Source organism: Sorex araneus, chromosome 5 (assembly GCF_027595985.1).
Source record: "Sorex araneus isolate mSorAra2 chromosome 5, mSorAra2.pri, whole genome shotgun sequence".
Classification (NCBI taxonomy): domain Eukaryota; kingdom Metazoa; phylum Chordata; class Mammalia; order Eulipotyphla; family Soricidae; genus Sorex; species Sorex araneus.
The window spans coordinates 104,281,599-104,309,412 of NC_073306.1; the positions used below are offsets into that span (position 1 = coordinate 104,281,599).

The 27,814-nt window shown below is 38.5% G+C and overlaps 1 protein-coding gene across 2 annotated transcripts in view; it reads right to left on the minus strand.

Annotated features, from left to right (window-relative positions):
• The window catches only part of JMJD1C (jumonji domain containing 1C), a 217,069-nt gene that overhangs the window by 124,272 nt on the left and 64,983 nt on the right, over positions 1 to 27,814 (minus strand). For both annotated transcript variants that reach the window (XM_055138890.1, XM_055138889.1), the window contains exon 2: positions 12,936 to 13,100. Coding sequence is in view for 1 of the 2 variants with exons in the window: in XM_055138889.1 (XP_054994864.1) it covers positions 12,936 to 13,100 (165 nt within the window). In the remaining variant the exon portion in view is untranslated. The remainder of the gene's footprint in view (positions 1 to 12,935; positions 13,101 to 27,814) is intronic.

Here is a 27,814-nt window from a genome sequence, read left to right on the forward strand (position 1 = left end):
TGGTTAAGTATTTCCTGGTATTGGCCCCAGTGAGCTACTAGACCACATAGTATATAACTCCTCAAAGACTTATCACCACTAATTCGCTTGAAAATCTAATGCCTATGTGGTCCCTGTCTGTAACGAAGTAAGACCAGCAGCAGAATGTTCAACATGCTATTGCGTGCTATGCATAAACATCACCCTTGTGTTTGTGGATGGAAAGCTATTTAAACAAGAATAAGGGTGAAAATGGGTTTCTCATAGGAGAAAAGTATCAGGCATCACTTGGTTGGCCCCAAATACCCAGGAAATAGCACATTCTAACATAACTGGATTTATGTTTTAGTACTACTCATCTAATCCTAATATAGGGGACACAATATTTCAATACAAAAGATACATCCTAACAGTACTCCATTAACATACAATGTATGCCATTAGTACACAAAGGTACACACACACCATATTAAACAACACATGCACAGAAAACAGAAAAGTAATCAAAATACTGTGGGGAAAGAACAAGTAGCCTTGGAAAAATGACCCCTTTACCTTAGCTGCTAAAACTCAAGGGAAACACCCCTGGCAATCTCAAGGACCTCCAAATTTATAGAAGCTCTTCTGGGATACTTGTAATTTCACATCAGTGTATTATGACTGCCAATGACTCCAAACGGGATCAAAATATTACATCCTATATACTACAGAATTAGAGTATTAGCAGGGATAAGAAACATTTAGATTACCTGTCCGTTCCTGCATAAGGTAGGTGAGTCACACATACCAGCACACAACAGAAAAGTCTTAGTATAAGACTGTGAACTGAAACAGTTAATTGGAACACAGAAATTAACTGAATAAAGCCAGGTATAACTAAGCCTGTCTATAATAACATTTGTTCACAAGGTGCAAGTATCAGTAAAACATGATGCAGGGAACAAATAACTAAATCAGTACAAAAATACACATAAAAATGTAAAGGCTTTATAAATCAGACTAGCTTTTTATTTAAATGAACTTTTATCTACATTGTCTCTCATATTGTTACTAATGCTGTTCATATGACTGCTGTATTAAGTGTACCTATCACTATCATCCCATTGATTGTCGATTTGCTCCAGCAGGCCCAGTAACGTCTCCATTCATCCTAGCTCTGAGATTTTAGCAGCCTCTCTTTACTTGTCCTTCCCAATGGCACTGCATTAGAGGCTCCTTCAGGGTCAGGGGAATGAGACCCATCATTGTTACTGTATTTGGCATATAAATACGCCACAGGGAGCTTGCCAGGCTCTCCCGTGTGGGCAGGAAGCTCTCGATAGCTTGCCAGGTTCTCCGAGGGAGAACTAGGCTGTAAGATGAATAATAAATTCAAAATTTCCAGTACAAAGGCACTGGAGATAGAGCAAAGTGGGTGAGGTGCTAGTCTTGCAAGCATTCGACTCAGGTTTCACTACCGACATCCCAAAAGGTTCCTGAGCACTGTAAGGAGTGATGCCTGAGTGCTGAGGTAGGAGGAGTGAACCACCCTGATGCATACCCCCACCTCCACTCTGTGTTTTCTAAAAGCTCTGCATCTCCCCGGACCTCCCAGAATCCACTGAATGTGAAAATCAAAATGTGTACCCATTCAGAAAAATATAATTTTGCTGTAAAAAAGCATAGAGGGGCCAGACAGTATAGCAGTTTAGACAGTTGCCTTTCATGCAGCTGACACCAGATACGGTGACCTGAACATGGAGAAGGATCAATCAATCTTGAGCACAGAGTCAGTAATAGTGTCTGAGCATCAGTGCATGTAGCCCAAAAAAGGATTAAAAAGAGGACAGCTGCAGGGATTGAGTAGTAAGGCCTCTGAGAATTGCTGGGAGCACTGCTTATGAGTTCACATACAGCCCCTTTTACCCCTCCACCCCCCCAAAAAAAGCAAAGACCAAACGAAGGCAAGGATATAACTATGAAGGGGAGCAAAAAGCCTCACCCAAAAAGAGATCTAATCTAGACTTGAGTTACTAGGACTTTGATTTGTAAGTCCCTAGAACATTCTGCTTGATGAAAGTGTCTTTGTATGCCTACACAGGCAAAGAACAGTCCAACTAAAGATAAGCAGACTTTCGTGACAGTTTCAACCTCAGTAAAAAGTTATAATTAAAGGTATTAAAGCTTGATCTCTGAGAGGGGAAAAAAAGGCTACAACTCTGATATACAGACAGGGATGGGAGAAATAGCTCAAAAGGCTGGAGTACATACTTTGCCTATAAGAGGCTTTGTCAATCAGCAACATGCCTCTGGTTGGCAAAATCTTGTGTTTAACACTAATACTAAGTATAATGCAAAGTTTACTTGTGGACCATTCTTATACTACACGATGCATTTTTTTTAACTTATTTTATTTTACATTATATCTCTGCAATCAACTATTGGCACAACACTTCTGGAAATTACCCTAAAACTGGGTAAAGACAGCTAAACTCATTATAGTGCTATGCTGAGGTTTTATCAATATATTTTGTCACCCATGAAGGAACCGACAGAGCAATTCAGGGACCTACGGTTAAAATTTCCAAGCCTGCTAGGTTTGGGACTGGGCCTCCTCCAGCCAGATGCCCAGTTTTCCAGTAGCTTGGCAGTCACACCCACAAACTCCCCCTCCCCTCCCGCATGTAATCTCATCAATGGCCAAGATCCAGAGACTATAAACAAAGCTCCTGAAAGAGAGTGAAGCAATTTTTCCTGGAGCGCACAGCCACAAATTAATTTTAATTTTTTATTATTATTTCCCCACACACACAGAAGAGCCTGACAAGCTACCTGTTAAGTATTTGATATGCCAGAACAGTAACAACAACGTGCTCTTCGTGTTTCTGGAGCAAGCAGACGCCACTGGGCTACAGTAGCATGTGACAGGGACAAATGAAGATGTTACTGGCACCAACTCAAGCAAATCGATGGACAAATCGATGAACGGGACAACAGTGATACAGTGATATACAGTGATTTTGTTACACATCTTTACAACTAGGTAAATGCCACTGTGAAAACAGGAGAACAGTGACAGAATAAGTAAGTACACTCAGTTTTTAAGAGCAAATAGTAAAGTAGGGATTTGAACCAAGAAATCCAATACAAATATTATAACATTTTTTATTTTCCCTGAGTCTTATTCAAGGGGATGGGGGACAAGCACACCCAGCACTACTCAAGGGCTACTGCAGCCTTGATACTCAAGGGCAGGCAGCACCAACGATGCTTGGGGAAACCAATGATGCCTGTGCTGAAAATCAAAAACAGGACTCCTAAATGGAAAGCATGAATTCAGTCCTTTGGGCTATCTCCCCAAAGCTTATGTTGCCTTAACATATTATATTCATTTTCTTGGTTATTACCAGAGTTCTCTTTTCATCAGTAATATTCCCTAAATATTAGACTAGAGGATCTCCTATGTCACGTTAAGCCATGCAAATCTATGAGCAAACAGTAAATCAGACAGTTAAAAGCAAACTTTAAATTTTACATTGTAGTTGCTAAACCTGATACTTTTATTAGAAAGCAGTAATTCTTCATGCTATTAAGAGCATATACCTGGGGCCTGGGGCCAGAAGTACAATACTGGAGCGAGGGCACTTGCCTTGCACACAGCCAATGTGGTTTCAATCCCCAGCACAGCAAATGGTCCCCTAAACACCCCCAGAATAATCTCTGAGCAGAACCAGGAGAAAGCCTGATGTTGGTATACTTGATACCACCAAGTATGGTCCAAAAACCAAATCAAAACAGAAATAACATATACTTAAAATATCAGTTATCAAAATACATTAACAGAAGTCTTAAACAAATCTATTAAATTGAATAAAGAAACTTAATTCCAAAATAAAATTGCACAGCTATCAAATCAAACTTTTTCATTTCATTACTTCCACTGAAAATATAAAGTACGGAGCTGGAGCTATAGCACAGGAGGTAGGGCATTTGCCTTGCATGCAGCCGACCCAGGTTGATTCCCAGCATCCCATATGATCCCCTGAGCACCGCCAGGAGTCAATTCCTGAGTGCATGAGCCAGGAGTAACCCCTGTGCATCGCCAGGTGTGACCTCCCCCCCAAAAAAAGAGTGAAAATATAAAGTATACTTCACTGTCTGAAAAAAATGGTTTAATATTGAGTGAGGATTTTGGGGGCGGGGGGCAATGGACCCTCACACTACAAGGCAAGTATAGGCTAGCCCTGGTCCTCTATAATGTTTTCTAAATGCGTAATTTTAGTACCAATATCAAGATTTATTCATTTTACTTCCACTTTGTTCAGGGGTCTTTCCTGGCAACGCTTGGGGGACCATATAAAGAGTATAATATCAAAACTGGATGGCAAGGCAAGTAACTTACCTCCTTTGCTATTTGTTCTCTCTTCAGGCTGGAATAGGAAGCTGTTTCCTTAAACCAATCTACTCTCCCTCTTCTGTAATTTAAGACTACAAACATTTTTTTGGCCAAAAAAATAAATAAATAAAAGTCTTTCTTTTTGAACTTGTAGTTCAGAGTAAGCATACTCTCTGATAGGATGGAGATAGCATAGTGGTAATACACTTGCCTTTCACATGGTTAACCCAAGGTCCAGCCTATCACCACATAGTGTTCCCCAAGTACTGTCAGGAGTAACCTCTGAGCAGAGTCTGGAGTAAGCCTGGAGCACAGCTAGATGTGACCCAAAAACAAACAAAATATATTTAAAAGGCTTACATGTTTATGAGCTGTCCAATCATAATTCATGGTTAAACCAGAATAAACTTAGAAAAATACAATGCATTGCAATGGGAAAATATCTATCCTTTCTAAAACTCAATCTAAAAAGTTAAGTAAATTATTACAGGCTAGTATATTTTTCTGGGCTGGAGCAATAGCACAGCAAGTAAGACGTTTGCCTTGCACGCAGCTGACCCGAGTTCGATTCCTCCGCCCCTCTCGGAGAGCCCGGCAAGCTCCCCGGCATATTCAATATGCCAAAAACAGTAACAACAAGTGTCACAATGGAGACATTACCGGTGCCCGCTTGAGCAAATCAATGAACAATGAATGAGACAACAGTGCTACAGTGCTATATTTGACTAACAATAAACATGTTCTTTCCTACTACAGCGGTAGGGCATTTATCTTTCATGCGGCTGATCCGTGTTGGATTCTTCCGCCCCACTCGGAAAGCCCGGCAAGGTACCGAGAGTATCGAACCTGCACGGCAGAGCCTGGCAAGCTACCCATGGTGTACTGGATATGCCAAAAACAGTAACAATAAGTCTCACAATGAGAGACATTACTTGCCTGCTGGAACAAATCGATGAGCATCAGGATGACAGTGACAGTGACATTTAAAAGATAACCCATTTGCCCTTTGACAAGTCAAGGAATCACACTTATATTTGACTACATGAAAGTCACTTACAAACATCATTTTAACTGTTTTTTGACTATTATTTGCCACGTTAAAGGTGGTAATTGGCTGGTTACGCTTTTCTAATCTTTGATTTTGGCATAGAAAGCCAGGAAACTGTTTATGCATCTAGGAAGGTTCATTTTCATTAACTGGGACAAAGAAAATTCATCACTTCAAAATGAACACTTGGGGGCTGGAGTGATAGCACAGCGAGTAGGGCATTTGCCTTGCATGCGGCCAACCCAGGTTCGATTCCCAGCAACCCATATGGTCCCCTGAGCACTGCCAGGAGTACCCCTGTGCATCGCCAGGTGTGACCTAAAAAGCAAAAATAAAATAAAATAATAAAATTAAAATTAAATAAAAAGTAAAATGAACACTTGGTATCTGGAGCAATAGTACAGCAGGTAAAAAGCCTGACCTTGCATACAGCCAACCCAGGTTGATTCCCTGGCAACAAAAATGTCCCCCAAGCCAGGAGTGATTTTTGAATGCAGAGCCAGTAGTAATCCCTGAGCACTGTTGGGTGTGACCCCAACCACTCAAAAAAAGAGCAGTTATTTACTATAATAGATATAGGGAAAGCACTGTGCTAAACTCCTATGAAAGATACAAAGATTTACTACAGACATGTTCTTTCCTGTCCTCAAAGAACTTACAATCTAGAAGGGAAAGACAAACATGCAAACAAATAGTTGTAATACAAAGCAGACTGGCTAGCAGTTAAAACAGAGTTGTACAAAGGTCTACAGGAGCAGAGGATGGTAAGATTAACTCTGGTTGGGGTGATCTGGAAGGCTGGGCCAGCAGAAAAGCAGTAGAAAATTTTGCCATTTAGAAAATGCAGCAGTTTTACAGCCCAGCTGGGTTAGGGTCGAAGCCCCACTCCCCACAGAAGATTTCCCTAAAGGAGATGGAGCCAGGGCCCTAACCCAGTTAGGTAGGTAATTCGATGATTTCAATTATGAATGCCAACACTTCCTTTCTCTGGTTCGGGTAATTGTAATTCACCATATTTTACTTTATTTTAAAAATAAATAAAATTTAACAAGACATTATGTAAATTAGATTAAAATAAAATTATTTCGGCCTCTATCACCAGGATGGCCTCGGAAGGTACCACCACCAATTTTTCATGCCCACCTACCCCCCACCTCACACACATATACAAATTTAAAAAAAAAAAAAAAAGCACACCACTTTAGGCATGTTACATAATGTGGCTCCCACACGTTTTGCTTCTGAAACAAAAGATGAGACAACATCAGTGAAGTAATTAGGAGTTAAGAGTATTCCACATTCCGTTGATGTTTTATTTATTTCAAAAACTTCTAAACATACTTTAGTAGGCTAATGAAGTAATACCATCTCGATTTTTGTCCGGTCATAATTTTAAGAACCAACAGACACATTACTAATTTTTAAGAGTAAGTAAACTGCTATAACCAATATTTAATATTTAGCAAGTATCACCTGAGGAAGAAACAACTGGAAAAGAGGATAATAAAATTGTTTATGTACAAAAAAACATAAAAACAAGTTCCATGTGCAGGATCAGAAACATTAAGTCTGTAAAGAATTAAACTAGTTTTCCCATGTTTCATTCTCTAACCATCTTGTATGTATTCGTAAATTTCTCAAATTTGTATTTTACTCTGCCATACAAATCTTAAAATTCTTTTTCATCATTTTCATAATTCTATTTCATATCACTTACAGATACCTATGATAAGCATTTTATAAATAGGTAAACAACAGAACTTGCAAAACAAAATGACGAAATATTATTTTTTAAAGTATAAAAAGAATTATTTCAAATTTTACCTATCCATTAATACAGCCAAATAAACATGTAGAAAAAATACATTCTCTCTAAACTGAAGTATTTTGTCATATAGATTTTCTTTATATAAAAACATACAATTCAGAAAGAACTGTTAGTCAATACTTAACTGAGCAAACCATGAAACAAGTACCAAGTATTGTTAATACCTATACTGCTATAAAACACAAAGCAAATAAATACCTGTACTACTATAAAACACAAAAACCCACAAAGCCCGAACAATTGAAAAAAAATATAACACACAAACTCCTAATAGCTTGTAGTCCTATTAATTGAAGTTATGCAAATTAGACAATGAAACAAAATTTTAAACTATCAAATCAGCAGATATAAAATTGCAACATCTAAATGTTGTACCTCTTAAGTAATAAAACTCTTTTTTAAAATTTATTTGGTATTCAAAACAAAATGATGTTAAAATAAATAATAAAAGTTTACAAATGCAGTGGGAGAGAAGAAAGTTGGTAGCAGGGGGCCAAGAAGGAAACATACAATGACTATAGATAATGGCAGTAAATAAAGCATATGAATACTTTATGAAAAATATAAAACTTAATTTGTATTGCCTTTAAGTTCTCATTTAGAGTGATTATTCTACTAGACTTTTAAAGATGAAAAGTTTACAGTTATATTAAATTACCAGTTATTTATAAATAAAAAATTTTTTAACCATTACAAAGTCAAACATTAAAGAGATGGTTCATTTCAACCGAAGCCATACACCTGCTAAAATCTACTAGTTATTACCACTGATAGAAAGAAAGAAAGAAAGAAAGAAAGAAAGAAAGAAAGAAAGAAAGAAAGAAAGAAAGAAAGAAAGAAAGAAAGAAAGAAAGAAAGAAAGAAAACATTATTCTTAAAAAGCAGGATCAGAGCCAGAGATAGCTCAGCACATACCACAAGCAGGAACTCAATCCCTGGTAGCACAGTGTCTCCAGAGCACTACCAGATGTGCCCACATAATTAAAATAAACATAAGAAATAAAACTCACTATTAGATCAGGAAGAATCCTCACAAAGTCTGAAATGCATGCTCTATATGCAGGAGGCCCTGGCTTGAGTCTCACTGCATGGTCCCGAGTATGAACATCATTGGAGCTATCTCCACCCCAGAACCATGACTGGAAAAAAAATAAAAATAAAAATAACCCATACACCAAGGTTCTGACTTATGTGTTAAAACCCAAAAATATTGAAGAATTTTAAAAGACATAAAAAATGAAAAAAATCCAGTATTCATGTATGGGGTGATTAACACTAGTAAAATGGCATATACCACCCAAAGCAATTCATATATATGAATATAATCCCTATCAATGCAAAGTCCAACAATGGTTGGTATGTAAATAGAAAAACCCACCATAAAATTCAATTGATCTTGGGATCATACAGGATTTCAAATGCCCAAAACTATCTTGTAAAACAAATGTTAGAAGATTCACACACTCTGATTTCAAAGTTTATTTTTTTTTTTTTTTTTTTTTTTTTTTTTTTTGCTTTTTGGGTCACACCTGGCGATGCACAGGGGTTACTCCTGGCTCTGCACTCAGGAATTACTCCTGGCGGTGCTCAGGGGACCATATGGGATGCTGGGATTTGAACCCGGGTCGGCCGCGTGCAAGGCAAACGCCCTACCCGCTGTGCTATCGCTCCAGCCCCTGATTTCAAAGTTTATTACAAAGCTGTAATAATCAAAACTGGTACTGCTATAATTGCTTGCAGCTCAGTAGAGCACAAGCCGTGTATGTAATAAGTTCTAGGGTACTATCCCCAGAAGCAATAACAGCAGGAAACCAGCATAGTTCTGACATAAAAAAAAAAAAAGACATAGTAGGCCTCAGGAGCCATAGATATAGTATTGGGGTTAAAGTACATGCCTCACATCACACAGACTCTGTTTTGAATACCTAGTACTGCATACAGATTCCTAAGTACCACCAGGGGTCACTCTTGAGTGCTGTAGCACTGTAGTCCCTCTGTTCAGTGATTTGCTCAAACGGGCAGCAGTAACGTCTCTATTGTGAGACTTGTTACTGTTTTTGGCATATCGAATACACCACGGGTAGCTTGCCAGGCTCTGCCCTGCAGAATACTCTCGAGAGGTAGCTTGCGAGGCTCTCCAAGAGGGACGAAGGAATGGAACCGGGGTCGGACGCATGCAAGTCCTACCCACTGTGCTATCAAAATCCCTTGGGCACCACTAGGTATAGCTCAATCACACCCCTGCACCCACCCCTCAAAAAGAATGCAAAGCCCAGAAATAAACTAAACCACTGCATACACAGAATTCAGTTCCAGAGCACTGCAGTGAAAGAAACATCACAATAAAACATCTCATATGGTTTTGGGTTCCCCAGTGTATGCGAGTTATGTTTAGGCTAGAGTACAGGTTTACAAAATACACAACAGTAATTTTTTCTGGTTTTTTTTTTGTTCTGTTTTTGGGCCACACAGCGGTACTTAGGTAACTCCTGGCCCTGCACTCAGAAATCACTCCTGCAGGCTCAGAGGATCATAATGGATGCCAGAGACTGAATCTGAGTTGCATGCAAGGCAAGCTCCTAACCACTACACTATCTCTCTCGCCCCTATGCAGCAGTATTATGTCTAAAATGAAAAATGTAGATACCATAATTCTGACAGAGACAAAATGAGCATAAACTGCTAGAAAATAGCACCAGAAGATGTTTGATGGGAGAGTTGCCACAAACCTTCAACTCGCGTTTATTAAAAAAAAAAAAAAAAAAAGTATCTACAAAGTACAATCTTTAGCATTGCAGCACTGTCATCCACTGTTCATCAATTTGCTGGAGCAGGCACCAGTCTCTATTGTGATACTTGTTGTTACTGTTTTTCACATATCGAATACTCCACAGGTAGACTGCCAGGCTCTGCTGTGTGGGCCGGATACTCTTGGTAGCTTGCCTGGCTCTCTGAGAAGGACAAAGGAATTGAACCCTGGTTGGCCGCACCCTGGTTGGCTGCATGCAAGGCAAACGGCCTACCTGCTGTGCTATTGTTCCTATTTAATCTATTTTTTTTTTTTTTTTGCTTTTTGGGTCACACCCAGGGATGCTCAGGGGTTACTCCTGGCTTTGCACTCAGGAATTACTCCTGGCAGTGCTTGGGGGACCATATGGGATGCCGGGGATCGAACCCGGGTCGGCCGCGTGCAAGGCAAACGCCCTACCCGCTGTGCTATCGCTCGGCCCCTATCTATTTATTTTTAATTTGGGAGTGACACTCAGTGCTACACAGGGCTTACTCCTGACACTCAGGGATCACTATAACAGGGCTTGGAGGACATATGTGGGGTCAGTGATCAAATTCAGGTGAGCTACATCCAAGGCTTTACTCACTGTACGTACTATCTTCTGGTTCCCAAAATGCAATACTCTGGACAAAGGCTACAAACCTTTCAACAGAGAAACAACATCCTTTTCAAAAATGGTGCTAGGAAAACTGAATATTCACAACCGAAAGAAGCTAAATGCTTAGTTTAACAAAAAATGAACCAAACACCAAAAACATAATACCTAAACAATTCTTAGAAGAAAACTTAAACAAGTTTTATAATACTATATTTGGAAATCTTTCTGATACAGCATAAATATACAGAAAAAAACAAACTTGACTTGATAAAAAATTTAAATTTATGTACATCAAAAGTCAATGTAGTATGATGCAATGTCCATCTTTGATATATGCAGCATGTCCATTGACCTAAGATGTCCAATTCCTTTCCGTTGAAAAAAAAACAAAAAGAGTATAGAGTAGAATAAGCAGATAATCCACCAAATGTAGTTAACGCATGATAGAGGTTATAATTCAAATCACACACATGGTATGAAGTCATAACCCAGATTTATCTATAGTACTCCTTAAATTGAACAACTAAAGACAATTCAATTTAGAAGTAGACAAAGGACTTGAATAGACATTTCTCCAGAAAAGATCAACAAGTTGCCATTAGGTACATGAAGAAAGTGCTCAAAATTACTAAGCACTAGGGAACTCAAATCAAAACTAGAGGGAGATACTATCTCACACCCATTCAGACAACAATTACAAAAGAAGTAATACTGGAGTACTAGAACTATAACTTGTTGGTAGGAATACATGCGTCACATGTATGAATAAGACCTGGATTCAATATCCAGCAATGCCTACGTTCCAAAGTAAAAACACCAAGGGTTGATAAGAAAATAAAATAACATATCTACTGTGGAAAGTAGCATGGCAGTTCCTTGTAAAAGTTGGGGGGCAGAGAGATAGTACAATGGGTAGGGCATTTGCCTTGTACCCGAACAACCAGGGATTCAATCCTTGGCATCTTGGATGGTCCCTCAGCACAGCTAGGACAGCCAGGAGTGATTCCTGAGTGCAGAGCCAGGAGTAACTCCTGAGCGTCACTGAATGTGGCCCCAAAAAACAAATAAAACTTTTTCCAAGCTGTTTAAGAGTTATGAAGCTAAAAAGAGGATATTTATACTATTTTTTTGTAAATAGCTGTCTTAACAGCTGTGCTTAGGGATGGTTGGTCCTGGGGGATCATCCTCAGGGACTATCCATGAGCACAAATGGTTAAGCAAACTTAGGAGTAACCCCAGCAGTCCTCAGAGACCACATGTGGTGCTGTAGTTTCAAGCTGGGGTCAAGCAGAATGTAAAGCAAAGTGCCTCAACATCTACTTTGACCCCAGTAGTTGGCTTCTAAAATATTTGATATTGGTGGTATAAAATTTATTTGTATGTATAATGCATAACAACTATATGCTAGACACTTGTCAGAAAATAGAAGTAGCAATGATTAAACAAAGGTGGCATTATCCCCTAATACAATAATCATATTTAATGTGTTTCTTTCACCTGTAACAAGTTAATACTCTTATACAAGAACTTGATGGCACCAGGGTGAGACACAACAATCTTCACGCATATTCTCCCCTAAGGAAATCTTTTCTGATCATTTTCAGCAAATTAATCATATCAAGTAATACAAAATAAATCATTTTGGGCCTGCTTTTGGGGCAGGCTTGGGTGCTGTTTGGGAAAATAGTAACAGTGGTGTGAAGATGTAATGGTGGTGAGCTTCGTGTTGGAATACTGAATGTAATAAATCATAATGAACAATTTTATAAAAATAAAATAAAATATAAAAATGTTTCTTCCATAAAACTTCAAATTAACTGGAGTCAATAAAATCTACTATATTTTCTTAAATGGATGTTATACTTTTGTTACTTAAATTACTACACAATAACTATTACTTGAATGACTATACAATAACTAAATTATTACACAATAATCATCTACTGTTACTGATAATGATATACTATATTCTGACCAATTTCAATAAACCAAAAAAAAGTTATCGAATGCTTTGCTCAAAATATTCTCTCATCATCTACCAGAAAAGTTTCATTCAGCAAAACTGTTTGACAAAACCAGTCAAGTATGTCTTAGCCACCTTTAATTCTATTTATATATTTCACCTAGCAGAATCAAACTATTTGTGAACCAAATATGAGTAAGAATACTAACAAAACATACCTTAAAATAAAAAAGTATTTTGAAATTTCTGCAGTACTTTGAAATTAATAATCATCAAGAGAAATATAAACACATTCTGCTTTTAGTCTTTTAAAATAAATAAAGAATATTTAATGTAACAGTAATAAATCTTACCAATGCAGGCCACTGAATCTGCTTGCCCTTTGTTCCCTGAGTCTGTCTAGGGTTGTTCCTCTTGGCCCAAATTAAGTGGTATTCCACCAAGAAGGTTGAAAAATCTTCGTAAACTTTGACCCACTCTCGTTTATCCCATTCAAGATCATCAAATTCCACATATACCTATGAAAAAGAAAACAAAATTCCTTCAACAATACAAAATCATAATACTTCAAAATAGAAGCCATTAAAAGATAAACAAGGGTGAAGCTGGGAGATAAAATATGCTAGGTAAGGAATTTGTTCCCGTGCAACTAACCTGGGTATACTGGCACCACATAGGGGAGGGGAGAAAAGGAGCAGTGGAACTGGGGCTTCTGGGGGGTGTGGGGTATGAAGGTGGAGAAGAAAAGGAGGACAAAGACAAAAATGCGACAACATAAAACTAAGTTAAAATAAACTACAAAGGAATAAGGATTGGGAAGATAGTTCAAAAAGCTAGTTTGCCCACCTTTGTATGCTAGAAAGCTGAGTTTGATCTTTACTAGTATATGGGCTTGCTGCAAAGTAATGCCAGGAGTAACTGCTGAACAGTGAGTCAGGTATAACTCCTAAGCAATGTACAGTACAGCTCCAAAACCATAAAATAAATAAGGGGTCAGGGGGATAGTACAGTGGGTAGGGCAACTGCCTTGCACGTGGGTGACCCAGGTTTAAAACAGGGTATTCCATACAATACTCTGAACCCCATTAGGAAGGATCCCGAAGCACTATGCCAGGAGTCAGCCCTGAGCACTGCTGGGTGTGGCAAAAAATGTATGGTAGGAATAAGCCATGGTTTTTTCAGGAAAAGCAATTTACACAATGTTGGTCAGAATAAAATGGCCATTGCCCCTGAATATAAAAACTAATGAAGTGTATCTTCAAAAATGATTCTGGAAGCAGAGATAAATTACCAATTCCTATAAAAGACCAAACAGGCTTTGCAAACCGAAATATGGTCTCTGTCATAATCACATCAAACTTTTATTTTTTGAGAGCGAGCAATCACTAACAATTTAGTAGCTTTGCTCCAATAAGACCCTGCTACTTAGCACTTTTTTCCCTTTATGTAGGGGCTAGGGGTGGGGCATACATTGGATAATACCAGTGATGCTCAGAACTTACTCCTGGCTTTGCGTAGAGGCATCATTCCTGATAGGGCCCAGGGGACCACTAAGGGTGCCAGAAATCAAATTCCAGTTGGCTGTGCAAGGCACACATAAGTAAAAATTATGTTTAATTTTGAAATTTCTGTGGTTCTGTTGATTAGCTAATTCGATAACTTATCCACATGAGTTCTAAGTAGGAATCCAAAATATGGTAATCCTGCTAAAATAAATACCGTTAGGGGTTAGATACAAAGTATACCAATTTTCCCAATACTTGAAAGCTTATAAAGATTATCCTTTTTAATTATTAAACTGTGATACAAACATATTTTTGGGAAAAAAAAAGTTGAAACAATGCTTAAGAAAATCTGAACAAGTGCTGATGAGACTGCTCCAGTGCAGTAACACATGCTTTGTCTGCAGGAGGCCTGGGTTTGATCCCAGCACTACATGACCCCTCAAGCTACACAGGAGTGACCCTTAAGTAGCCGTAGTAGAGCAGGTAAGGCACTTAATATTGCATGCAGCGGACCTAGGTTCAATCTCCAATGTCCCATATGGTCCTGGGAACTCTGCCAGGAGTGGTTCCTGAGCACAGAGACAGGAGTGTGCCTTGAGCACTGTTGGGGGCAAGCCTCAAAAAAAAAAAAAAAGAGTGAGCCCTGAGCATCATGCCAAGCAAGAATAACCTCTGAACACAAGATGTGCCCCCATCTCAAACAAAGGAAAAAAGAAAAACAATATATGAGCACCACTTTGCTTTTATCATCCTCATACAGTAAAACTACTTTGTTAACAAAGTATTTCAGGCAAGCAGCTGAAGAGCGAAGACTTGTAAACACTTCCCAACCATAAAGGACAGAAAAACTATGTAACTTATTTCAGGTTTAAAGCCCTTGATATAAAATAAAAGGTTTCAGCAGAAATATGCCATCTTGGGATGTTGCTGTCAGTTTCAGGGCTCTACTAGACCTTGGGTATAAAAGGAAACTACAATTCTATATATCCTTTGCTGTCTGACAAACCTGCCTTCAAACTATGAGTTCATAAGGGCTGGAGAGATAGTACAAGAGGTAGGGCACTTAATTTTCACACTACCAGCCTGGGTTTAAACCCCAGCAACTCTCATGGTCCTCCAAGTCCTCCAGGAGGGATTCCTCGTTGATTCCTCGTTGTAGCCCCCCAACAAAAAACAACAAGAACAAAAAATTAAGAGCTTTAGAGCTGACTATAAAAAGAAATTAAAATACGTATGTTAATAAACTAGCTTTTACTGGCTTCATGGGCCAAAAACATAAAACTCCTAAGATTTTTAAAAACTTACACCAAAAGCTACTTATTTGTTAAAGCATTTTATTAGATATTTATTAAATTTTTATTAAATATTTAGTAAATCAGTATGCTCTTTATTCTGACTCCCCATGGGCAGGATGCCAAAAGTCCAGTAAGGACACCTGGGCATGGAGAGTTTGGTTAGAGGAGAAGACCTTAGGAGTATTTCTATTTTTATAGAAAGTGGAAGCAAGTCTACTCTTTCTAAGGAAACTCATCTCATCCTTCACTGTTGCTCACTTCAAAAACACTGAAAATAGCACAGGTAAAGCTGTCAGGATTTTACACTCTTGGCATATCAAGTAAGGGGAGCACAGTGATTTTTGGACTGCCTATACAAGTTTAAGGATTTTTGTCTTAGCTATGAGAACCAGTAATTTAGTAGTTAAGTGCACACGTCAGCAAATATATACTAAAATTAGAATAATAATGAAGACTAGCATGGCAATGCAAATCTGTAAAGAGTTACTTCTACATTTAAAAAAATACTGGCTGGGGCAGGAGACAAAGTACAAGGGGTAGGGTTCTTGCCCTGCAATCAACAACATACCTTGGGATACAATATGGTCCCCTGAGTACCACCATGAGTAATTCCTGAATGCAGAGTCATTAGAAACCCCTGTGCACCCTCAGGTTGATCACAAAATTCAAAACAAGTTAAAAAAAAAATGTTTTAATGCCGGTAAATAAAAGAATGTAATGCTTAGTAGTTCCTTAAAAGTGTCGACTTTTTGAGTTACTAATAGAGTTACTATTTCACCCAGTATGAAACATATATTGTTTACTATTATTTTAAATAAGTCTAAAGGATTAAATAACTTCCTAACACACAAAATATGAAAAAGCAAAAAGATGTATATGTGATAGGCCTCCTTTACTTATAAAAATATGCAATATGTAATACATGAAACTTCTTTATGTAATTTTTTAAAACTGATATAACTTACTAAAAAATTTAAAAAGCACACACTTTTCAGTTAAAACTGCTAATCAAAATAATACATTTCTACAAGACTGATAACTGTACAATCATATTGTAGCTTAGAAATGTTTGTCCTCTGTTCCATGGACCATGTGTTTATCAATGGCTCACACTTTGATGTCACAGCAGGAAGACTACCAAGAAATATGTAAAATGGTGTATTAAACTGGTTCATAAATAGAAAAAACTGCCATACACCTTAAATTAATTTACTTACTGATAATTTAAATTGCTTTTTGTCTTGGTGAAGCACAACAGTTTTTACTGAAACTTATTTAGAAAGATATAGGAAAGAGAAAGAAAAAAGCACATTTCACGAGACAACAAAGGCTTTTCCAGAGTGAATAAGCAAGCAAAGAAACATAAGAAAGGAAATATGAAGAAAGTAAGATGCATCTTAAAGGAAGAACACAGACTAAAGAGCAAACCTAAATTATTCTTGCCCTTTTAACATTTGCTCATCATGCGATAAACAATTACAAAGTTGTTCATCATTGGGTTTCAATAATACACAACCCCACATAATCTGCTTCTATTTCCATGATGGCAATCTCCTATCCCCTTCCCTCCCTTCCCTCTCTTCCTCCCTTTCTCCTGTCCTCCACTCTAAGGCATTGTGGCTTGCAATACAGGTACTGAAAGGTTATAATGTGTATCACTTCACCTTTTTTCAGCACTCAGCTCTTGTCCAGAATGAGCATTATCAAGTATCACTGTCAGAGCGGTCCCTTCTTTGCCCTAAATGCACTCCTTTCATCCACCAATCTTGGTGGCAAGATTCCAACCATGGACCAATCCTCCTGTATTTGACTATTAGTTTCATATGATGTTTTACTATATCAAGTTACAGTAAGTTAAGCAAAGTTATTTATGTAGGCCCTTCCTTTCTGAAGAATGCTTGCAAAGCTATAAACTTGCATCTTAACACTGGTTTTCCTGTATCCCACAAGTTCTGGTAGATTGTGTGTCCTCATTCTCATGTTTCCAGGAATCTTTTGATATCCTTTGATTTCCTTTTTCACCCACCAGTTGTTCAATAGTGAGCAATTTATTTCCAGGTGTTTTGATTTGATTCTCCATTTCTATGTGACTAACTTCTATTTTCAGTGCATCATGATCTAAGATTGTTGATACCATTCTATCTTCTTGATTTTATGGAGGTATGTTTTGTAGCCTAGCATGTGGTCTATCTTGGAGAACATCCAACAGCCATTGAAGAAGAATATGTATTCAGCTTTTAGGGGATGAAATGCCCTGTATATTATCTTAGCCCCATCTCTTCCATTTCATCCTTCAAAGCCAGTGTTTCCTTGCTGAGCTTTAGGAGTGTGATTTCTTCTTGATGTATATCCCTTGATCTGATATCTAATATCACTGGGTATCATATGGCCACCCCGGCCTTTTTTAAATTTGTATTTAATGGAAGAATGTAGGCCTTATTGAATTAAGTTGCCAGATGGCAAACAATACAAACTGTATCACCAGTATCAACTTGTTAAATTAACTTTTCTATTTTTCCTTTGTCTAAAGATATCAATAAAGGAGTCTAAGAGAGAACTTATATATAAGCTGGGAAGTTCCAATAGACAGTTTTCTGTGTACCTGTACCTTTACGTTAATGCAGAAACTTTATATTAATGTAGAAATATTAGAAGCAATGTTCTAAAGGAGATGTGACAAACCTAACTATATATCCTAAAGAATGAAGAAAAAATTCGAATCACTGATACTAAAATTGTTCACTTAAGATGTTTTTAAAGGTAGTTATTATTTAATGTAAAATATTCTCAGAATTCATGGCATTGATCAATCTTGTCAACTTAGTGCATCTTATAAACAAATATACAATCTAGAAAGTAGATGTCATTCCATCAGCTGATAATTGCAATAGGTAATATCATAGCAGAATAACAATTTTTAAAAACATTTCAAGCACCATGATTCAGAAAACTGTTAGTGGTATGGTTTCACACATAAAATTTCCAGCACCACACCCTCCACCAGAGTGTCCACTTCCCTCCACCTTGGTCCCAGTGTCCTCCTCATCCCTGCCTGAAATTAGCTTGCTACATGAAACTTCCCCCCCCCCCCAAAAAAAGCTGAGGGAGATTCCAAATATAAACACCTAAATCTCAGCCCAAGGAACAGCTCAATACTGCTGTGTAAGTAAACACTTTGAGTCTGATTCCCAGCACTACCCACATGAACCAAACACAGTGCAGCAGCTCTGCTGTCTGGAACTCCATTATCACTACAGTATGTGCTCTTTAGACCACAGGAGTAAGGTGTGTTAGAAGCAGCAAAACTAATGAAAGTACATGATTCCTCGTAAGCACAGCACTGCAAGTATAAAGATAAGTGAGGGTACTTAAGTCAGAAAACCCCTGTGTACACTATACCAGACATTTTGGCCATACCCTACCCTACCCCAGTAACAGTAAGGCACAGGACTGGATGGAAATAGGACAAAAATATTTCTGAAGCTACATCTCAGGTATGGAGATAACAGTATCCCAAGTAGGCAGCTTGCCTTACACATGGCAAGCTGGGAGTCAATCACCAGCATTCCATATGGATCTCAAGCACTGCCAGAAGTAATTTCTGTGTACAGAGCCAGGAGTAACCCCTGAGCACAACCAGGTGTGGTCCAACACCCCTCCTCACCCACCCCCCCAAGCCACATCTCTGTAGAAGTAGGGGTAGAATAGAAATTCAATCTACAAAACTTTTAAAGAAAAGAAATAGTGAATCAAATCTCAAAGGTACAGAGGTTGCTTACGACCTATAAATTTCTTTTTTTTTTTTTGGGGGGGGGGTTTGGGTCACACCCAGCGATGCACAGGGGTTACTCCTGGCTCATGCACTCAGGAATTACTCCTGGCAGTGCTTGGGGGACCATATGGGATGCTGCGAATCGAACCCAGGTCTGCCGCGTGCAAGGCAAACGCCCTACCCGCTGTGCTATTGCTCCAGCCCCTACCTACAAATTTCTAAAGTAAAAATACTAAAGCTCCTAATGAGAATATCTGTATCATAGTTCATACTTTAATTTTTAAATACCTGCTTTTCTCAATATGTACATTCCAATAATTTATAATATAGGCCAAGCCATCACTACAAAACAGGATAATATGAAAGTGCCAACATCTAAAATTAACATTTGACCCTTTCCTAAAAGAAAGAAGACTAGGGGCCGGAGCCATAGTACAGTGGGTAGGACATTTGTCTTGCATGCAGCTGACCCAGGTTCAGTCCTAGCATCCCATATGTTCTTTGGGGGCAAGCAATACCAGGAGTAAAAAGTCCTGAGCATCGCTGGATATGACCCAACAGCCAGAAATAAGATGATGACGACGACTATCTCCATTCTAATATCCACAAACAGATGTCTCACAAGAAACACATGAAAAGAAAACTGATTTAAAAATACTATTAACTATTGCCCATGGTTTGTATGAGGGAGAATCAGGTTTGATCGCAGGCACTGCATGATCATGAGCAATATGTGAGAAAAGTCTCAGAGTTCAGCTGGATGCAGCCGCTACCCACCCCCCACACTACTATGAACCTAGAATCTTAAAATTAAAAAGGCTTGTAATAATTTACCACTAAATACACAGTAATAGAAAAGTAACTGTGTAGATTTACAAAGAATATGTCAGCATTTTTCATTCAAGTATACTTCTCACACTGGAGAGACAGTACAGGAAGTAAGGCCTTTCATGCAGCTGACCCCAGTTCAATTTCCACAACCACAAATGATTCCCCCAAGCACTGCCAGGAGTTATCCCTGTGCACAGAGCCAGACACAAACCCTAAATACAACAAAGTGTGTCCCAAAACCAGGATGAGGAAGTGAACTGGGGAGAAGAGAGCAGAACACACTTCTCTTTCCTCTTGCTATTTTTCTTTTTTCAGTGCAACGGATATAACCCCAGGACTTCACATCATGCAAGTATGCCCTCTATCATTAAGCAACAACACCAAACCCCATTTGCCTTTATCACTGTGATCACTTGCCTGTATACAATCTATTAAATCCTTTGTACTGAGCAAATAAAATTATAGCTACGTATGAAACATAATGGAAAAAGAATTATTTTTAAAATATCTTACTGAAGAAAAAAGAACCCAGAGTTTAGAACTAAACCCCAGCCACAATATGCTCCAAAGTATGAAATAATTACCAAGAGTTCCAGAATCACAGCTATATTCTGCTATATTCTCATCTCTTAATTTGCATTTCAGCAGCCTGATAGATACATTATAACATCCTCAATATGGCAGAAGATAAAGCTCAGAGGTGAAAGCATGTGCAGGTACCTCATTTCGATCCCTGATAGCGGCTCCAGATGTGTCCCATTTGTCAAGTATTGCTGGGACTGGCCTATAGAAGTACTACTTGGGAAGCCTCCATAAAGAAACAAAAAACCTAAAAAACTCATGCCCCTTACTTTGAAAGTGTTCTATTAGCTTCTTGTGTGTCTCAGAGAAATTTTCAATTTATGCTTGTTGGCAAAGCCCTGTAGATTGGTTTCTTCAGTCTTGTGAACCTGTCTTACACCAAAGGGCAATTTTCTGTTTAAAATCCATATACCAAGGGGGGAGGTATATCGTGATTCTTGGTGGTGGAATATGTGCACTGGTGAAGGGATGGGCATTTGAGCATTGTATAACTGAGACTTTAACCTGAAAGCTTTGTAACTTTCCACATGGTGAATCAATAAAAGAATTAAAAAAAAAATAATGAAATTAAAAAATAAAATAAATTCCATATACCATGTTCATTCTGGATCTCTCCCGTACTGCAGGGATAGGGGAGTGGGGTCTTGCTATGAAATACTTTTGCAATGATTAAAAAATATTTGAAATTAACACAAGGAAAAGGGAAAGGGAAGTAGACCACTCAAGCTGTTTTAAGAAAATAAGATGATCTTGGGTCAAGGAATGTGACTCAGAAGTAAAGTTCATAAGCACATGCCTCATATGTGTAAGATCCTAGGTTCAATCCCTAGCAACATAAAATAAATAAGAAAGAAAGAAAAAGGAAAAGTATGATCTGTAAAGGTGTCAACAAGAAACTCACTGGACATTCCCAGGATATTCTGTGTTACTAATGTCAAGTATTACTTATCCAAAGATGAACTTTATATTTTCAATATACTTCCAGATCTGTATCAATTTAGCAAGGTCAACAAACTATGGAATTAAGACTAACAAATTAAGACTTGGAGGCTGGGGAAATGGTTCAAATGGCTGAAGCACATGGGAGCCTCAGCATCACACAGTACCCTGAGCACTAAGTTAAAGCCAGGAATAACTATGAATAAAAACCACACAGGTATGGCCAAAAAGAAAGAAAATGAATACTGCAAGTTAATAAATTTTAAAAATCAAGAAGTATTAAAATTAGCTACTAGTTTTCTCTCTCTCTCTCTCTCTCTGTCTCTCTCTGTCTCTCTGTCTCTCTCTCTCTCTCTCTCTCTCTCTCTCTCTCTCTCTCTCTCTCTCTCTCTCTCACACACACACACACACACACACACACACACACACAGAGGTGTGCTGAATGAAGGGCGCCATGCGGCCAGTCACTGAAACATTATAGCCACATACTGTATGCTTAGATTGAAAAATAACATACATAAAAATAATGAAATGTAAGTAATATTTTAGAAATTAACATCAAAGGGCGGGCGGGAAAAAAATTAACATCAAAATTCATGAAAGAATACTGTTGCAGCTAAATTTATAAATAATTTAAAGGGAAACTAAAAAGGCTCACTACAAAATTGTAAAAGGATGAACTAAGAAGAAAATTGCATGGAAAAGATGATGCAATGTTAATAGATGCAGAGAGAATAAAGAACTTACTCACACCTCCTCTTTTGCATCCATCTTCTCCACCAAGGAGAATTGAGTAGAAAACTGGAAAAGGTAGAAGAAACATAGTTAAAAAGTAAATGAAGTTGAAAGAGACAAAGAAGACAGAGAATACCTGACCACTTTAAAAATCAGTTTTTGCTTATAGACTCTAAATAATCACAAGTCTAAATTAGTCATGCATCTTTTTGTCACTTTTTGTTTTGAGTTTTTTGTGGCCACACCAAGCCATGCTCAGGACTTACTTCTGGCTCAGCATTCAGGGGTTACCCCTGGCAGGTTCAGGGAACCTGGGTGCCAGAGACTGAGCATGAGTCAGCCTGCGCACACAGCCTACTGTGCAATTGCCGTGGCCCAGAGGCATGCATTTTGACGTTGTAATCTGGTAAAACATTCTAAGGGGCTAGAGAGACAGCTTAATAGTATGCAGCACATTGACTTTGATGCCAGGCATAATGTGGATTTCTGGGGGCACTCAGAACTTCTGGATCCATACACTAAGGCTAGTGTTACTAAGAGTGGCCCACAGGGTTCTGAGCACTGGAGAAAGGCCCCTGTTTCATTCTTTTATTATTATTTTTTTTTGGAAGGGGGGGGCAGATACAGTGAGGGCAAAGGGAGGAGCCACACCCAGTGGTGCTCAGAGTTTACTCCAGGTTCTGAATTCAGGGATAACTCCTGGCAAGGTTTTGAGGATGATATATGGTTCGAGGGATCAAACCCCAAGTAAAACATGTATGAGGCAAATGGCCTAACCACTGTACTATCTAGCCAAGGGAGGGTTCAATTAAAAAACAAACAAGCAAAAAAACTCTATAAAAAGAAAATTTCTGAAATGCTCTGTTTTGAAAAAACGTAGATTTTCTTTAAGAAAACTGTGCAAATAAACAAACTTATGTAAAGGACTCTTGACAATCCATCAATCTACACTGGGAGCATAAAAAGTCCCAATGTACTTTTTAAATTTTACACTATTCAAATAATGAAAAGGACTGATCAGCTAATTCATGAGGAATACATCAAGTATATGCAGGCTTGAATAAAAGTTAAGAAAAAGTTACTTATAATTATACTTATTCTCTAAAAGGTATTAGAAACATGCAATATATAGTTAGAGGTAGTCCAAAAAATAACTATTTGGAGAACATAAAAAGTTAAGAAAATTAGCTTTTCTGCCGCCTCGCGAGCTCGACCCCGGAGGCAACTGAACTCCTTTGGACACGAGCAGCACCCCAAAAATGCCTCCAAACTGTGTGATTGGAGCTACTGGCCCATGGGCCTCCAGCGGGGCACGGTTCTTCTCTCCAGGCTTCTCCATCATATGAGCACCAAAAAAGGGAAGTAAAAGATTGCAGTGATGCATTTACCAAAAGAATTTTCCCTGGACTTCATATAGAAATCCCAAACCGCGCGGCTGCTGTCGCAGCCACACGACCTAATATCTCCTGATTGTCAGCAACGTGAAAAGGTTCCTTTTTAGCAGGTCTTACTGTGGGGGGAAACTCCAAATAATAGTACCGAGTTTTTTGTTGAAATATTGAAGGTAATCAAAGTAGCAGCTATTTCTTTAGACTGTGAACTAAGCCAAAGCCCCACACCGGCCGAGGTGAGGAAATATCCTTCTTTCTCGGTTCTTTTCCCTTTTCTGGGAGAAACGCTGTGTGGTGTCCACCATATTATGAAGTCTATTAAGCAGGCACGAACTTAGAGGCGTGGGAATGGGAGGGGGGAAAAAAAAACTATATACTTCGAACAGCGGGACGCTTGGGAAGTCTCGGGCCGATACCAGCGCATGCTGCGCCGAGACTCGACCCCGGTGGCCACACTTTTGTGTGGCCGAGATGCTGCTGATCAACCAGAATCCGGAGCCTAACTAGACTACTTCCGGTTCCAGAAACTACTTGCAGCCATGTCTCCGGACTGAACTAAGCCATAGCCCCACGCCGGCCGAGGACTGGAAATATCCTTTTTTCTCGTAGGGCGGCGTGGTGTCAGCCATAATATGAGGACTATTCATTAAGCAGGCACAAACTTGGGGGCGCGGGAAGGATGGGGGAAAAAACTCTATGTACTTGAAACAACGGGACTTCATATCTCTCCAGTTTCAGCAATGGAAAACTAATTATCAAATGCTGCATTGGCAGTAGGGCTGTCTTTCTTGGGGGAAAACTCCAACAATAGTGAATGGTGTGTTGAAATATGGAATGTAATCAAGGTAAATTGAAAATGAAGTAATATTTATCATCTAAGCAGGCAGGGATGGGGGTGGGGGGCAGGGGGTGGGAGGTATACTGGGGTCTTTGGTGGTGGAATATGGGCACGGGTGAAGGGATGGGTGTTTGAGCATTGTATAACTGAGACATAAACCTGAGAACTTTGTAACTTTCCACATGGTGATTCAATAAAAAATTTTTTTAAAAAAGTTAAGAAAATTAAACTGCTAACAGAATTACAAACAGTACTAGTAAAACATTTAGACTATTACGTTGAACTTTTTGTTTTAACTAACTACACAAAAGATTATATGAGAAGACAAGGTAGAAAGAAGAGCAGCATGACACAATGTCCAAAACAAAAGTTCAGAAAAGACAAAAACAAAACAAAACAAAAAAACCCCTATGAAAGTGGAAAGCAAAAAGTAAAAGAAATTTAAAAAATAGATCAATCAATAAATATATACATACACTTTTTTCTTCCTTTTTAATTTTTTGGCTACACTAGGTGGTACAAAGGGCTTACTCCTGACTCTGCTTGTGGGAATATTCCTGGTGGGCTCAGAGGATGATATGCGATACCAGGGATCAAACCTGGGTCAGTCATGCAAGGTAAATACTCTATCCGCTGCACTATCACACCAGCCCTCAAGAAAATTCTTTTTTCTCCCTGGTTTTGCGACCGCACCCAGTGATGCTTAGGGAACCATATATGAATATATACCTCATAACAACAACAACAACAACAACCAGCTGCTCTTCAGCTGTGTTCTTCCTTGAACACATCTAGCTTGCTAGGTCTCTGTGGTCTTTGCTTGCTTGGTTTTCCACTCTGGAAAAGCCCAGGCACTCTCTTGAACATATACTTCCTTCCTTTCTCTCACCTCTCATTTTTCTAAATAAGTTTTGGTCAATAAAAATTTATCTTGCTTCACCAAGGTGAAGAAAAAGGATAAGAAACTGCCATCCCGTTGCTCATCGATTTGCTTGAGCAGGCACCAGTAACATCTCCATTGGGAGACTTGTTACCGTTTCTGGCATATCCAATACTTGCCAGCTTGCCAGGCTCTGCCATGCGGGCAGGATACTCTCAGTAGCTTGCCAGGCTCTCTGAGAGGGGTGGAGGAATCGAACCCGGGTTCGGCCGCGTGCAAGGAAAACGCCCTATCCACTGTGCTATCACTCCAACTCAAGAAACTACATGTTCCAAAGTTAAAACATTTTAAGCACTTATAAAAAAAAAGGGCCATGACAAAATCACATTACTTAATTTTGTAATTCATGGTGATGTAATAAAGAAAAAAATAATCTTTAAATCATGTTAAGTCAAAAAAATCATGTTATGTCACCTACAAATTTACTGATGTGTGCTTTGTGTGCAGAGAAAATTTCTTTGTACATAAATCTAGTTGTACAAAAAAAAAAATGCATTTCAGACCTAAGCACAGCTAGAACTTCTCCTAAATCAACATTTCTTTTTTAAAAAAAGTTCAACTTAGTCTAACAGTAGATTATTCTAATAAAATCATAAAATCAAGAAAATATATGTGGCAAGAAAATAAGAATTAAAAAAACATAACTTAGTAACCCAAAACACAAATCTGTGGTCTCACGCATGTCTACCTTGATGTTAAAGGCTGACATTAATCCCTGGTGCTACCTCATGTGCCACATATGGTCTCAGTCTACTGTTTATGCTTAACTTTTATGCTACCTGTGATTCACCAGTGCCACAAGCAATTTCAAGGTGGACCAAAAACAGTAGTCTGAGCACCACAACTGCAAGCAAGAGATACAATCCCAGTAAGATCCTCAACTGAAAAAATGCGTAAGTACTACAAGAACTAACTACCCAGTGAGCACTAACTGAAGGTGTAGAAGCAACTCATTTTAGTTGAATAACACATTATTGGAGCACTATAAGAAAAGACGTGCAGTCCTCTACATGTACTGCAACTTACTGTGAGCATAGCAACCATGTGTGTAACCCTTAGCAAGCACAACTAAAACTGGGAGCATGGTTACTGGAAGAAATGAAGACTAAATGGGATGTCAAATTGGTATTTATTAAAAGTAGAAGCCACTGAAAATATAAACTTTTTTTTAACTTTAAAAGAAAGATCACTGCAATTATCAGGTGAACTGAAGACAAGCTTTCTAAGGCTCCAAAGACATAAAACTAGTTAATTTCAGAGCCAACACTTTCTTATTGCAGTTAATTTCTAACAGTATTTCCAAAACATAAATTTGCTCTTCCTTTAGTTAAGCACATCTTTCTAAAGATGAAAAAATACACTATACCCCAACCAACAATTTTTATGAATTTTTAGAAACAAAATACTTTTCTTTCCTATTACAACACTTAAAAGACAGATTTTTTTTTTTTTTGGCTTTTTTTGGGGTCACGCCCGGCGATGCACAGGCGTTACTCCAAGCTTTGCGCTTAGGAATTACTCCTGGCGGTGCTCGGGGGACCATATGGGATGCTGGAAATTGAACCAGGCAGGGTTGGCCGCAAGGCAAGCGCCCTACCCGCTGTGCTATCATTCCAGCCCCCAAAAGACAGATTTTTTTTAACTCAACCCAAAGTACATTTATCAGACCACACCAGTTCTTTTCAGGGCCAACAGAAGCTCTAGTGGGCATACGTGAGTCAGAATAAGTCGTGTTTTCCAAAAAGAAACAATTCCAAGCATTTTTCACGTTCTGACTTTCAGACAGGCAGACTTAATAATTAAACTGTTAGTATTGGAATGCATGGGAGAAAAATATGTAGAACTTTATATTAATGAATCCTATATTCCATAAGAAGCTAAGATCAAAATCATATATATACAGATACACACACAGATACATATATATATATATTATTCTCGGCTCTAAATCATGTTACATTTTAGTTTCTTTGCTCAAAATGTAGAGGTGGGTTTTTTTTGAGGAATTTCTAATTGCTCTTCTTTTATTCTCATAATAAATCCATTAGATCGTATCAGTGATTCCTAAAGTGCACAATATCACCCCCAGGGGGCCCTGAAATGTGAGGGAGGAAGCAGAAATTTAAGGTTAAGGTGCAATTTAGCACTTTCAGTCTGTGCACTTAAAGGAGGCTGACACCCAAAGAGGCAGGAAGTGAATTCTCGCCCATCTCAGGACAGCAGTTTCGAGAAATTCGATAATCTCTGGATAAAATAATCTCAAATCTCTCAGATTGTTTTTTCTACTAACATTATAATGGTTTAACAGTGTTATATGAAAGTATACCCTAAACTGTAATTCCCTGTAATATATATCCTGGCAAGCTACCTGTGGTGTATCCAATATGCCAAAAGCAGTAACAAG